Source organism: Colletotrichum fructicola (genome assembly GCF_000319635.2).
Source record: "Colletotrichum fructicola Nara gc5 chromosome Unknown KSG_Nara_v1_contig01, whole genome shotgun sequence".
Taxonomy (NCBI): Eukaryota; Fungi; Ascomycota; class Sordariomycetes; order Glomerellales; family Glomerellaceae; genus Colletotrichum; species Colletotrichum fructicola.
In genome coordinates, this window is record NW_027094051.1 from 3,725,071 (window position 1) to 3,737,933 (window position 12,863).

Genomic DNA, 12,863 nt, shown 5'->3' on the forward strand with positions numbered 1-12,863 from the left:
AGCTGACCTATCAGCCGGGTCGAGGAGTTTCCAGGGTAGTGTGCCATCCGCGTTCATAGCTTTGGGGCGTTGCCTGGCTCGTCGGTGCAGGTTCCTCATCCATTTGTGAAAAGGTCCATGGTGTTTACCTAGTGCGTCTGACTCTGACAGCTCCTGAACGTCTTCGTCGCTGTCGTCCATTGAGATGCGAGGGAATGGGGTAGTGTTGCCGGATGAGTTGTTGCTATCGTGCTCGAGCCCAAAAGCAGCCATGCCACTCAGAGTGTCCCACACTTCGACGCCGTCAATATGTAGGCCGTCAAGTTCAGATGAAAGGTCGACATCTTCGAGTTGGTCGTCCGTGGTGGATGAGTGTTGCCGGGGCGTTGGCGACGGGGTATTGGATGTGGCGGGACATGTCTTACGGGTGATTCGGACGGAACCTGAGCGGGAACTTGTTCCAATAGATGTAGAGTCTGGTGGCGATGGCGATGCCATTTTGAGGTCCAAGAAAGAGAATAGTAAGACTGGGTTCCAAGACACCAAAAAAGAGAAGAAGCAAAAAGCAAGCCCCAGAGGATTCAAAACATGATGTACGTGAGCAACACCAGGAGATGAATGATGCAAAATTGGTAGGACTGCGAGCTACGGGAGATGGTTTTTTTTCGGGAGGGTTGAAGAAGCCAACGAGGATGATGTCGCGGCTTGGAGTTCCTGACTCAAGGAGACGGGACGAAGTCCTGTGGGGGTTGACTAGAGCGAAGGAGGGAAGGGAGGAATTGGAGAAAGAGCAGGAGGTGGGATGGCTCTTTCAACATGGCGGAGGAGGAAGTCTGGAGGCTAAGTCTGGAGGCTAAAACAGACAATGGAATTGAGGAGTGGAAAGTCCTGGCCGAAACCACGTAGTTGGAACTTGGCCGGGACTATGTCGCGCGCACTTGCTTCGCCGGCTTCGAGTCCTGACGACGATCAAGCTGCATAGCTCTCACAGGTTGGCTCCGACGAGAAAGCGCGCCGTGGTACGGACCTGCAGTGGAAAGTCGCACCCGGCGAGTCTACCAACGAACCGGACGGGAGGAATGCAGCTGCGGCATGCAGCGGACGAGAAAATGCAGAGCTAGTGTGAGACTCGTTGTCGGGTCAAGATCCGTGGATCTTGCGTCGCCGACGCGAATTGGACGGCGGCGTTGCACCAACGTCCAGCCGGAACATGCATATGATGCTGATGCTGTCCTCTGGTCCGGATGTGACGATTGGGACTGATTGAAGCTCAATGGAGGTTTCTGAAGATGGCGTCCTTCATACATGGCCAGCTCAACATGGCGGTGACGGGCCGCCTTCTATCAGCGCCATGTCTCGACGAGCGGCGTAGTGAGCGGGAGACAAAGGACGCTCTGTCTACCGGTCTCTTTGGCGTGTACCGGTCATCAAGATTTGCCATCCGTTCGCCCCTGCCCAACCATTGGCTTCGGTGGCTTTGCCCAGCATCGCGCGCCCGAGGAATACAACATGATGCGTGGAAAAGTTTTGAGACCTCAGCGACTTTGAAGTGGGTATGAAGACGTTAATCGCCGCCGATGGCCCACGTCTTCGTCCTACCTTACGCAAGACATGAGCCCACGATGCGATTGCATGCGTTGCATTGCCGTTCGCCGCATGTTCGGCTTCGTTTAAAACCTGACTCGGTCTCGGCGATGGGTCTGGTGGTTCCGGAGCGGCCTAGTCCCAGTCCAGGAAAGACGGGGCCCGCGGGCCTTGGTTCGTATCGGGAATGGGCAGTCGTTTCGTTTCTGAAGTGTCCTTTTCACGCTTGCCCAGCACTCTTATGTAAGCATCATCATCGCAGCTCGCTTACCTAAGTAGGGCACCTGGATGGATCGATAAGGCGGCAGCAGGATACATCATACCTCACCAATTGACAGGTAGGCACTCATGTCGGGTAAGCTACGATAAAGACAGGGTCAACACTTTGCCGAAGTAAGCTTACTAATTAACGAAACGAAGGCACCCACTCCCAGGCCGTAGATCTGACACCTGAGTGCTGAACACTGCGAGGCTGCCACCTGCTGGTGTTTCCCGGTGCTCAGATGCTCAGCAGCAGCAAACTCAGTGTTTGATGATGACTTGTCCCTTTCTGCTGCTCTGCCCTACGCGCTCCCCGCCCTGGCTGGAGTTGCCGTCTGCAGCATGCTGCGTGAGACCTTGATTGGCCCTTGCCCCACGTTTTCTAGCCTCATCGTCGCAGTGGCTAGTCCCCGATCCGGACAGGGAAACACAGGGGAAAAGCTGGGACCTTGGGACCTTGGGACCTCTGTAGCAGGGGGAGCCCCCCACCGAGACTAGCCGGAGACGGACTAGCTCGGGATCTTTCTCGACGGCAAAAAAAAGTAGAGTTGCAGAAGGGTAGCCTGGCACCGGCCACTGAACGAACACGTAGAGCGTATTGGAAACTGGCTGTTCGGCGACGATTTCAGCTTCCTGCCCCACCGCCAGTGCAATAAGATATGCTGGCTGTCTGATCTCCTACTTTTTCCAGCACCTTCTCTCCTTCATATCTTTGACTCCTAAACCTTTTGTTCGGTACAGGTTTGGAGTTTCTTTCCCTTTTCTTCCCCTGTTGAAGAACTACCGTTCTCGTTCCCATCAATACGCCGGATCTCGATATCGATCACCGTTGAAGCTCGGCTAGCTGTTGCCGGTTCTCGATAAGCCACGTTCCGCGCTCGGCGCATCTTTCGCGATGGAGAGCGCTTTCGCCTCACCCACCGACAAGGTTCTCTCTACCCTGGGAGTGAACCCCAATACCGGTCTCACTGATGAGCAAGTCATTGCTTCAAGAACGAAGCACGGCAGAAATGGTGAGTTGCTTTGCGACACGAGACCCGAAACCCACGATAGCTCCGTGCTAACGGTCTGTCCGCAGTCATCCCCGAAGACCCGCCCACTCCCATCTGGGAGCTTATCCTCGAGCAGTTCAAGGACCAACTCGTGATAATTCTTCTCGGCTCAGCCGCCGTCTCGTTTGTCCTCGCCCTGTTCGACCAGGAGGAAGGCTGGAGCGCCTTCGTTGACCCAGCAGTGGTACGTAATCCCAGATGCATATACCCACAATACCAAGACTTTCTCGGGCTAACAGTGCCGGTATTTCAGATTCTGACCATTCTCATCCTCAACGCCGTCGTTGGTGTCTCACAAGAGAGCAGCGCCGAGAAAGCCATCGCCGCCCTCCAGGAGTACTCCGCCAACGAGGCCAACGTCATTCGCAATGGCCATGTCTCCCGCGTCAAGGCCGAGGACCTCGTCCCCGGTGACATCGTGTCCGTTCACATTGGTGATCGCATCCCTGCCGACTGCAGACTTGTCGCCATCGAGAGCAACAGCTTCGCCGTCGACCAGGCCATCCTGACCGGAGAGAGTGAGAGTGTCGGCAAGGACCACACCTTCGTCGTCAAGGATGACAGGGCCGTTTTGCAGGACCAGGTCAACATGTTGTTCTCTGGAACGACTGTTGTTACTGGTCGTGCTAAGGCTGTCGTTGTCTTGACCGGATCTCAGACGGCCATTGGTGACATTCACGAGAGCATCACTGCTCAGATCTCCGAGCCGACTCCCCTCAAGCAGAAGCTCAACGACTTCGGTGACAGCCTCGCCAAGGTCATTACGGTCATTTGCATTCTGGTTTGGCTCATCAACATCCCCCACTTCAGCGACCCCAGTCACGGAAGCTTCACCAAGGGTGCTATCTACTACCTCAAGATCGCTGTTTCTCTCGGCGTTGCCGCTATTCCCGAAGGTCTCGCTGTCGTTATCACCACCTGTTTGGCTCTGGGCACCCGCAAGATGGCTGCAAAGAACGCCGTTGTCAGAAGTCTGCCGTCGGTTGAGACACTGGGAAGCTGCAGCGTTATCTGCTCCGACAAGACCGGTACTCTGACCACCAACCAGATGAGTGTGAGCAAGATCGTCTACCTCAACGAGAATGGCAGCGACTTGGTCGAGCTCGACGTTGAAGGCACCACTTTTGCCCCCAAGGGTTCCATCTCTTTCAACGGCGAGAAGGTCACTGATCTAACCCGCTCGTCTGCTACCATCCGCCAGATGACTGAAGTTGCGGCTGTCTGCAACGACTCCAAGCTCGCGTACGACGCTAGAAGTGCCGCCTACTCCAATGTCGGCGAGCCCACCGAGGGTGCTCTGAGGGTTTTGGTTGAGAAGATTGGTCCCTGCGCCCCGTCCAACAGCAACCCCGAGGACTGCATTCACTACGCTAGCTCCAAGTACGAGAATGATCTCCCCCGCCTTGCTACCTACGAGTTCTCGAGAGACCGCAAGAGCATGTCTGTTCTGGTTCAAAACGGCCAAGAGAAGAAGCTTCTTGTCAAGGGCGCCCCTGAGTCTATCATTGAACGGTGCACTCACGCTCTGGTTGGCGCCAATGGAAAGCGCCAGCCCCTCGACCGCAAGCTCTCTGATCTGATCTCCAAGGAGGTTGTCGACTACGGCAACCGTGGTCTCCGTGTCATTGCTCTCGCCAGTGTCGACAACGTTGGCAACAACCCCCTGTTGAAGTCAGCAAAGTCTACCGCACAGTACGCACAGCTCGAGCAGAATCTCACTTTCCTTGGTCTGGTTGGCATGCTTGATCCCCCTCGCCCCGAAGTCGCCGCCTCTATTCGCCAGTGCAAGGCCGCTGGTATTCGTGTTATTGTCATCACTGGAGACAACCGCAACACTGCGGAGAGCATCTGCAGACAGATTGGTGTCTTCAGCGAGTATGAGGACCTCAAGGGCAAGAGTTTCACCGGCAGAGAATTTGAGAACTTGAGTGAGAGCGAGGCTGCCGAGGCTGCTCGTACTGCTTCCCTGTTCTCTCGCGTTGAGCCCAGCCACAAGTCGAAGCTTGTTGACCTGCTCCAACAGCAGGGTGAGGTCGTTGCCATGACTGGTGACGGTGTCAACGATGCTCCCGCTCTCAAGAAGGCTGATATTGGTGTTGCCATGGGTTCCGGCACTGATGTTTCCAAGCTTGCCGCCGACATGGTTCTCGCTGATGACAACTTTGCCACCATTGAGAGCGCCATTGAGGAGGGTCGTTCCATTTACAATAACACCCAGCAGTTCATTCGCTACCTTATCTCATCCAACATTGGCGAGGTCGTTTCTATCTTCTTGACTGCCGCCCTTGGCATGCCCGAGGCTTTGATTCCTGTTCAGCTTCTCTGGGTCAACCTGGTCACCGACGGACTTCCCGCTACCGCTTTGTCGTTCAACCCTCCTGACCACGATATCATGAGACGTCAGCCGAGAAAGCGTGACGAGCCTCTGATCGGCGGCTGGTTGTTCTTCCGCTACCTGGTCATTGGCACTTACGTCGGTGTTGCGACTGTGGCCGGCTACGCTTGGTGGTTCATGTACAACCCCGAGGGTCCCCAGATCAACTTCTCGCACCTCTCTCACTTCCACCGCTGCTCCAGCGACTTCCCCGAGATTGGCTGCGAGATGTTCGCCAATAACGCCGCCAAGTCTGCCTCGACGGTTTCATTGTCAATTCTCGTCGTCATTGAGATGTTCAACGCCATGAACGCTCTCTCGTCCAGCGAGTCTCTTCTGTCTCTGCCTCTCTGGGCCAACATGAAGCTCGTCTACGCCATCACCCTCTCGATGGCTCTCCACTTCGCCCTGCTGTACACCCCCTTCCTCCAGGGCCTGTTCTCCATTCTGCCCCTGAACTGGAACGAGTGGAAGGCGGTCTTGTACATCAGCGCCCCCGTCATGTAAGTTTCCCCTCGACCAGCTTTCCGACGATATACTAACTTTTCTCTAGTCTCATTGATGAGGGCCTTAAGGCTGTTGAGAGATCGTTCTTCAGTCAGAAGAAGGCGATCGCATCCTCCAAGGCAAAGAAGGAGGCTTAGACGGATAGAGATCAGCTCAAGCTAGATCATAGACCACTTGTAACATAGCAAAGCTGGCATATCTTACACACAGTGTACATAAGACGACGCCATAGCACCACACTTAGGCTAGAAGCCCCAAAAGAAAGTGATTGTAAAACAAGGTCATTCGTCTAGTTCATGCAGGCCTCGTAGGCCGTCATAGTGGATTGTATCCATCTATTGGTACAGCTAGAAACCGTCTATTTGCAGCGGTCCTATTGAGCACGTTCTTCCCACCACTTCTCACCGTCGTTAAATTAGTCTTGTCTGCCCTTGAGCAGCCTCTTGGTGACCTTGTCCTTCTCAATAATGTACACGTGCGCACCCCAACCAGACAGTGCATCTCTGTCAACGGCGTTCAGCAGAGACTGGGAGATCGTTTCGAAAAGCTCCTCCGGGCCCTGTTGAAAATGTTGTCAGAACCTGTCGTAATATTTGGGAAATTTGCAAACTCAAGAGAGGCACGTACCAGATCCGGCTCCCATAAGCTCTCGCACATGCCGAAGAGCTGTTCAGAGGCGGTACCAGAGACGATGAAGTCCTTGGCGAAGTCGATGCAGCCAATGCTGTCGAAACCGCAGATGAAAGGCTTACCCGTCTTGGGGTCGAGACCGGCTACGACGGGGGAGACGAAGTAGGGGCCGAAACGGCGCTCGTAGAGGGAGCTGCTGACGAGGTTGGCGAAGGTGGTAGGGGCGATGTTGCGCTCCTCGCGGAGGCGGTACATGTTGACCTTGTAGCGGAAGAGGTCGCCGACGGTAGTGACGTCGGTGGCGAGGCCGGTGAGGCCCAGGAAGACGTCGCCGTACTGGAAGATCTTGGGGAAGTTGTTGGAGACGGTCAGGGCCTGGAGACCGAGACGGAGATCGCAGGCTATTGCGACGCAGTCCTTGCCGACCATTGCGACGCAGGCACCGCCATCTGTAAAAGGTTACATGTTAGGAAGGCGAGTTCGATGCACATCGGGGCTCTATCGGGTTGAGGGGAACGAACTGATGGAGAAGGGGGAGCTCTGGGAGGAGGAGTTAGCTTGGTGGTCTGCACCTCGAGGCTGAGGAGGGGGAGTGACGAGCATACCATCTTGGCTCCTGGAGCGAGGGGCCGCTGGGGACTGGGAAGCTTGTGTGTTGAGTAGAAGCAGAGGGGCCGTCGAGGATCAGGTCGTGATGTATCGCGGGGTTGGCTGTGGATAGCCCTGGTGTTGCGTCGAAGGTGGTCGTGATGAATGGGCAGGTGGGAGCTGCAATTGGAGGTTGACGGGATCGGAATGCTGAGGTACACCACTGCTCTGCTACTACTGCAGGGCAAGGCAAACACGCATGGCGCGGCCGAAGCGGTCGGAAAATCCACGTACAGCGGGCTGAAGCTAGCTGATTGGCCCGAGCTTGCTGCCGGGCTGGGCAGCTCTCAGTGAGTGCTCAGCGATGATGCACGTCCCCGGTTGCCTCTGCTGACTACCTCCTGTCTGCCTGGCCTGTTCACGTATCCCGCCTTCCCTACCTACATTGAGAAGTAGGTACCTCGACTATGCTTAGAACCTGAATGCAAGACAAAGTCTTTGGTTTATACAATCTCTTACCCTAGAATACCGCCTTTCCGGCCTTGGACAAAACAATACCGCTGCCAAGTGCCTGGCCGTCACTTTCCTCATTGTTCCGCCGACTTCCATCACTAATACAAGCCGCGAGAGCTTGACGCAACATTGCTGTTGCCCCCCGCCGAGCGTTCAACCCCGCCAACGACACTTTGACCCTGATACAACAGCTAAAGGCCAACCTCTCCTACCTCACCTCACGACGACCAACATCTCTCCCGCTGTCGGATACGATCTTGCAAAATCAAACACCAAAATCATATTACCACAATGTCTTCGCATGTGGTGGTAATCGGCTCGGACCTGCGGAGGGCCACCGTCAAGGTTAGCCCAGGCACCTATATGACAGATGTCCTGCAAGAGGCTTGCAAGAAGCTGAACTTGTCGAGCGACAAGTACATCCTCAAGTATGTTACGCACCCGCAGAGAACCATAAGAAATTCCTTGTCACCACTTGCTAACCAGTTGGCAGACATAAGCAAAAGACCGTCGATCTGTCTATCGTCTGGAGAGTAAGCGGTCTCAGCCCCGGCGCCAAGCTTGAGCTCGTCCAGAAGTCGAACACTCCCTCCGCCGTCTCGGTCGCCCTCCAACTGCCGATGCCCGAAGCAAACACAGCGCCGAACGGGCGACTGATTGAGAAACTCCCGAGCGACTTCACGACATGGAAGGTTCTGCGCCAGTTCGAGAGCGGTGTTAGCCAAGGCAAGAACCTCAACATCACCGCGCGCGGCGTCGCGCAGACGACAAGCGGAGGAGCAACTGGCAGCGGCCAGATGTACTACGAGACGCCAGTGCTCAACATCATGGGTCGAGAGCTGGCGACGTTCGAGGATTTCCAGAAGACTCTGTCGCAACTTGGATACAACTCAGGCAGTGTCCTGATTAGGCTGTCCTTCCGAAAGACGGAGCAGACTTTGTTTGACGCCATGGAGCAGATCAGTCAGTTCTTCGCCGAGGTTGAGGCCGAGGCGAAGAAGAATAGTCAGGTTGAGGCTGCCGCCCTTGAGCCCGCGACGCAACCGGCGCCGACTGAACAAGCCGCCCAGACTGCCACCGAGGAAGCGCCCACATCGATGGAGGGTACGGAGGACTCACAAAACCAACAAACAAAAGAAGCGCCGCTCCAGGAGGCGGCGAACCAGGCAGCGGCGAACCAGGCAGCGGCAGAGCCTGAAGCAATGGACGTGGACCCATCCGAACCTCTCGATCCTTTGCAACCCGTCAGTGTTTTCCGGGCGCCGAGCGGCACAACACCAGCAGCTGCTCTTGCGGATGTATCAGAAAACGACTACACGCCGACGATCGCACATGCACAACTACATCAGGCTCGACTTCAGCAAAGCTCCCAGAACAAGAGGCTCCTATCAGACAGAGAACTGGAGGCACAGGCTCAGGCAGAGGAGGCAAAGCTAGCGTCCGTTTCGAAAGTTGTCGTGAAAGTAAGATTTCCCGACAACACCTCTGCTCAGTGGGAGTTCGGCCACGAGGCCACCGGCGCCACGCTTTACCAAGGAGTGAGGCAAGCAATGGCACACACGGGTCAAGCTTTCAGACTGGTGATTCCTGGCAGCAAAACCGTGATCAAGGACGAGAACACGCCCAAGAACCGGCTCATCCACGACTACAAGCTCACACGTAATGTTCTTCTGAGCCTGGTTTGGGATGACAGCGTGCCGGCGGATATTCGCAAGAAGCCTTTCCTGAAGGGTGACATTGCGCAGAGGGCCAAAGACATTACAGTACCAGACGTACCCAAGTACGTAGATGAGAAAGACGACGGTCAGAAGGCGGCCGCAGCGGCTAAGCCAGAGAAGAGCGAGGTAGGTGAGGGTAGTGTGGCCAAGAAACTACCCAAGTGGCTTAAGCTCCCTGGAAAGAAGTAGATGGAGTTGTTTTCCCTTCTAATGTAAAGCATCTAGCGCTGCTCTGTGCGGACGGTGCGCGGTATCCATGGGCGGAGTTTAAGGCTTAGAGGGATGAGACCAATGCTTCCGATGATTTAGCATGTAGAGAGGCAATCATATCATACAAGTCACATTGCACAAGCGAGACCGAGCTCATGAAGTAGCAAATCGAGGCAGCAACGGGCTTGCTTGAAATTTTGGTATTTGTCGTGAAGCTGCAATGCTATCCCATGATGCAAATGCAGCAGCCTTCATCAGAAACCGTGAGGAAGCTTTCCCGGGAAAGAGACCACTTTTGTGACCACACGCCTTATACCCATTTGATACTTTTGTTGCCCAAAACCGACCCCGATAAAAAATTTGCCGTAGTGCAGCACAATAAACCCGATTTTGATTTGATTTGTTCCGTTTAATGACCGACACGGCGGGACTCAGCGATGACGCGGGTCATCTCCTCAACCTTTCTCTTGGCACGGCCGAAGGTACCGAGCCTCTTCTTGGCGAGCTTACGGGCACGCTTGTCCTTGGAGTTGCGGAGGAGTTCGATGACACGGCGCTCGTAGGGAGCGAGGCTGAAGAGGGGAGTGATGATTAGCAACGGTGTTGCATGAATTGGCGGACAGTCGTCCGCCAAACTACTAAAATGGGGATTGTGGTGAACTTACCCGGCAACCTCCTTGACGACGTCACGGACGAAAGAGGTGCGCTTGCTGAGGTGGCCCTTGGTGCGGGAGACACGGGGCTTGACGACGCGAGCGGTGGTCTTCTATATTGGGGGAAATCACAACCGGTCAGCGTCCATCTTCTGCAGTAAAAGCGAGGGTGCTCGCTCCCCTCGTGGAAGAGAGGGTATGATGTGCAGAGATCCTCCACGAGGTGAGACGAAGCGGTGTCATGTATCCTTCAGAGAATTATTCTCTTCCTCCTCTTTGCTCTCGATCGATGTTCACTCCTTGTCCTCATGAGAATCCCCCTCCCCTTTCGGAGACAAGTTCTTCTTCAATTTCTTCGGAAGTCGATCGATCGAGAGAAAATCGGGGGACGCGAAAATCCTCTTCAGGTCGGGATTGCGAGGCGACGTACGTGACCGTGGTTCAGGCCAGTGGCCAGACCAGTGCGGGCGGGGGCTTCCTTGGCCATCTTGATGCTGCTGATGGACGGTTGGGTTGTCGGGTTAGTATTGTCGTGGTGGTCAAAGATGAAGAGGCATCCCTCCGAAAAAAAAGTTCGGGGTGGAATCGAAATTCCGCGAGTGGGTTTGTGTGGTCACGTGCCTTGGGGTTTGGCGAACAGATCTGGCCGCTGCCTGCTGCACTGCTGCGGGGTCTGGCTGGCTGGCTTGCTAGCTATCGCCGATGATTTCTGATTGGTCCGTTGGCTATCCAGATGCAAGTGAGCATCCTTAACAGATTCAGCTGGTTGATACGCATACATGTGTTAAGGTTCAGCGACCTTGTTCTAGACGGTCTCTCAGTGCTGTTGTCGCTTCATCTCACCGACTTTCCACATGGACCAAAACTCTTTCGGGGGACAAATTTAGATACAAGTCTATCGAATGCTGTGCCTCGACTGAAGGCGACGATTCACCGCATGCAGCTCGTATCTGCCCTCGAGCGTAAGAGCCTCCGCGAGAAAACCCACTGCCAGTTCAGCATGGTTGCTTCTTCCAACATGCGTGATTCCCGAACCGGCAAGGAGTCTGCCGTGGAAAGAGCCGCGCGTTGGCGCCTTGTCAATCAAGCATTTTGGTCTCCTGCTGCCCTGTTCTACATCTAAGTACGGGTATCTTATTTCGCGGACAGCCCAGCCCCCAACCTCTCAGCTTCCAGTCTCCAGCCCCTTGAACACCGCCTCCCAACAATGCCGTCCGAATCATAAATGGCGGAGAGTGAATTGGCCCATTCAGCCAGATTTGGCCTTTACCCAAAAGGGGGGCCGAAAGAGATCAACATCGGCAAGGACGTTGGAAGGTCCAGCTTGTAAGGATGCCATGCTGGGAAACATGAAACACCCAGCGGCCAATCAAGGCTGAGCGGCTCCCCTGGACCAACTGCTAAACGACCAACGGACGCAACGCTGAGCTTGCGGCGTGTAATGCAAGCGAGCATCAACCTCCTCTCCCTCCTCGCCCTGTGCTCCATCTTTAATGACGGCAGTGCTTGCTGTTTCCCCTAAACTGGAGTCATGCTCGTCCAACCCCTCAACTCAGCCATTCCCGTAGGCACGGCCGGACCGGATGATTGCATCAGGATCTGCAGAGAGCTTGCGCGCCTCTGGAGATGTTTAGCCATGCTCATCCCTCCCGGGCCCCTGAAGAAGTCTGCAAGGCACGCAGCAACGCTAGGGCAGCGGGAGGGAGATCTTTCTGGGTCTGATCCTGCGAGTAACCAATTCGTATTTAAACGTGAAGCTAGCTACGTAGTTGGAAGGACCTGACCGCGAGGATCTGCCTGGGATTTGTTTATAGACCACCCTGCTTGCTGCCTTTCCACGCTCCATCGTTCATCCAAACTTTTCGTCTCTTCTATCCTAAGCTTGACATCCTTCACTTGAGGCTCATATCTCCATCTTTTGAACCCCAGCTAGATACTATACACATACCACCAGTCATCATGAAGTTGTCCCTCCTCTTTGCCGCCGCCCCTGCGGCCCAGGCCATGGTCTCTTACATGGCAGCGGTCCCGGACTCCGTCATGGCCATGGCGGACGCAGGCAACTGCAACCTGCCGGACGATTTCCAGATCCAGAACTTTGCCGCCCAGTCTGCGGACGGCCAGACGGCAGATTCGCTGGACTTCACCTTCAACGACGACAGCACCACCCTCAACACGCCATGCCACCTCAACGCCTCTTCCGTGCCGGTATCAGGCGACGGTCGCACGCCAAGATATAGCTGCGAGAATTCGATGGTGCAATTTATCTGGCAAAACAACACCATCACTGTGATCGAGAAGGTTTGCCCAGGCGATGATGGGTAAGTGACTTGATGAGGACCTGCCTGGCAGCTCTCGCGCAACAACTAACGCCACCTACAGCGCCGCCGATTATGAGGCATCCGGAACGGCATCCGTTCCTCTCGTATGCAACGGCACCGCCAGCGGAGTGTCTGCGCGGTCGCACAGGCGTGCCAGGAGAGCCGTTGCATGCACATCCAACTCGGACGACATCCGAGCGAAATTCTTCAGCATCCAGCCCGTACCCAGCAGTTAAGAAGGGTCACGTTGAGATGAACATTAAAAAAAGCAAACAGCCAGAATGGGAAAGATGGAACAGACGCTGAGGCCTGGTGATCGAACCTTGGCATGAGATTTGACGTATGAACCTAAGAGGAACAGGGAGGGCCAACATACTCTTCCCCCCGAATCACGATGAGACAAGAGAAGACTTGTCCGACGACACAACTGTACTTGACGAAAATAGAATAATCAATAGACTTCCCGCCCACCT

The 12,863-nt window shown here is 55.1% G+C and overlaps 5 protein-coding genes across 5 annotated transcripts; 3 read left to right on the forward strand and 2 right to left on the reverse strand.

Annotated features, from left to right (window-relative positions):
- Positions 1 to 2,719: 2,719 nt before the first annotated feature.
- On the forward strand, positions 2,720 to 5,894 carry ATP2A3 (Sarcoplasmic/endoplasmic reticulum calcium ATPase 3; the record flags this gene model as incomplete). Its single annotated transcript, XM_032029932.1, has 4 exons — positions 2,720 to 2,837; positions 2,903 to 3,060; positions 3,130 to 5,753; positions 5,804 to 5,894. 4 exons carry the CDS (start codon positions 2,720 to 2,722, stop codon positions 5,892 to 5,894), a joined length of 2,991 nt encoding a protein of 996 aa, XP_031890593.1.
- Positions 5,895 to 6,172: 278 nt separating this feature from the next.
- On the reverse strand, positions 6,173 to 6,995 carry PUP3 (Proteasome subunit beta type-3; the record flags this gene model as incomplete). Its single annotated transcript, XM_032029933.1, has 4 exons — positions 6,173 to 6,316; positions 6,385 to 6,836; positions 6,909 to 6,927; positions 6,993 to 6,995. The coding sequence occupies 4 exons, from the start codon at positions 6,993 to 6,995 to the stop codon at positions 6,173 to 6,175; spliced, it is 618 nt and encodes a 205-aa protein (XP_031890594.1).
- Positions 6,996 to 7,779: 784 nt separating this feature from the next.
- Aspscr1 (Tether containing UBX domain for GLUT4) lies at positions 7,780 to 9,395 on the forward strand (the record flags this gene model as incomplete). Its single annotated transcript, XM_032029934.1, has 2 exons — positions 7,780 to 7,916; positions 7,982 to 9,395. The coding sequence occupies 2 exons, from the start codon at positions 7,780 to 7,782 to the stop codon at positions 9,393 to 9,395; spliced, it is 1,551 nt and encodes a 516-aa protein (XP_031890601.1).
- A 430-nt stretch (positions 9,396 to 9,825) lies between these two features.
- On the reverse strand, positions 9,826 to 10,556 carry rpl36 (60S ribosomal protein eL36; the record flags this gene model as incomplete). The annotated part of the gene is made up of 3 exons (XM_032029935.1): positions 9,826 to 9,988; positions 10,082 to 10,182; positions 10,500 to 10,556. The coding sequence occupies 3 exons, from the start codon at positions 10,554 to 10,556 to the stop codon at positions 9,826 to 9,828; spliced, it is 321 nt and encodes a 106-aa protein (XP_031890602.1).
- Positions 10,557 to 12,028: 1,472 nt separating this feature from the next.
- Positions 12,029 to 12,626, forward strand: CGGC5_v001077 (uncharacterized protein; the record flags this gene model as incomplete). The annotated part of the gene is made up of 2 exons (XM_032029937.1): positions 12,029 to 12,390; positions 12,452 to 12,626. The coding sequence occupies 2 exons, from the start codon at positions 12,029 to 12,031 to the stop codon at positions 12,624 to 12,626; spliced, it is 537 nt and encodes a 178-aa protein (XP_031890508.1).
- Between the last annotated feature and the right edge of the window lie 237 nt (positions 12,627 to 12,863).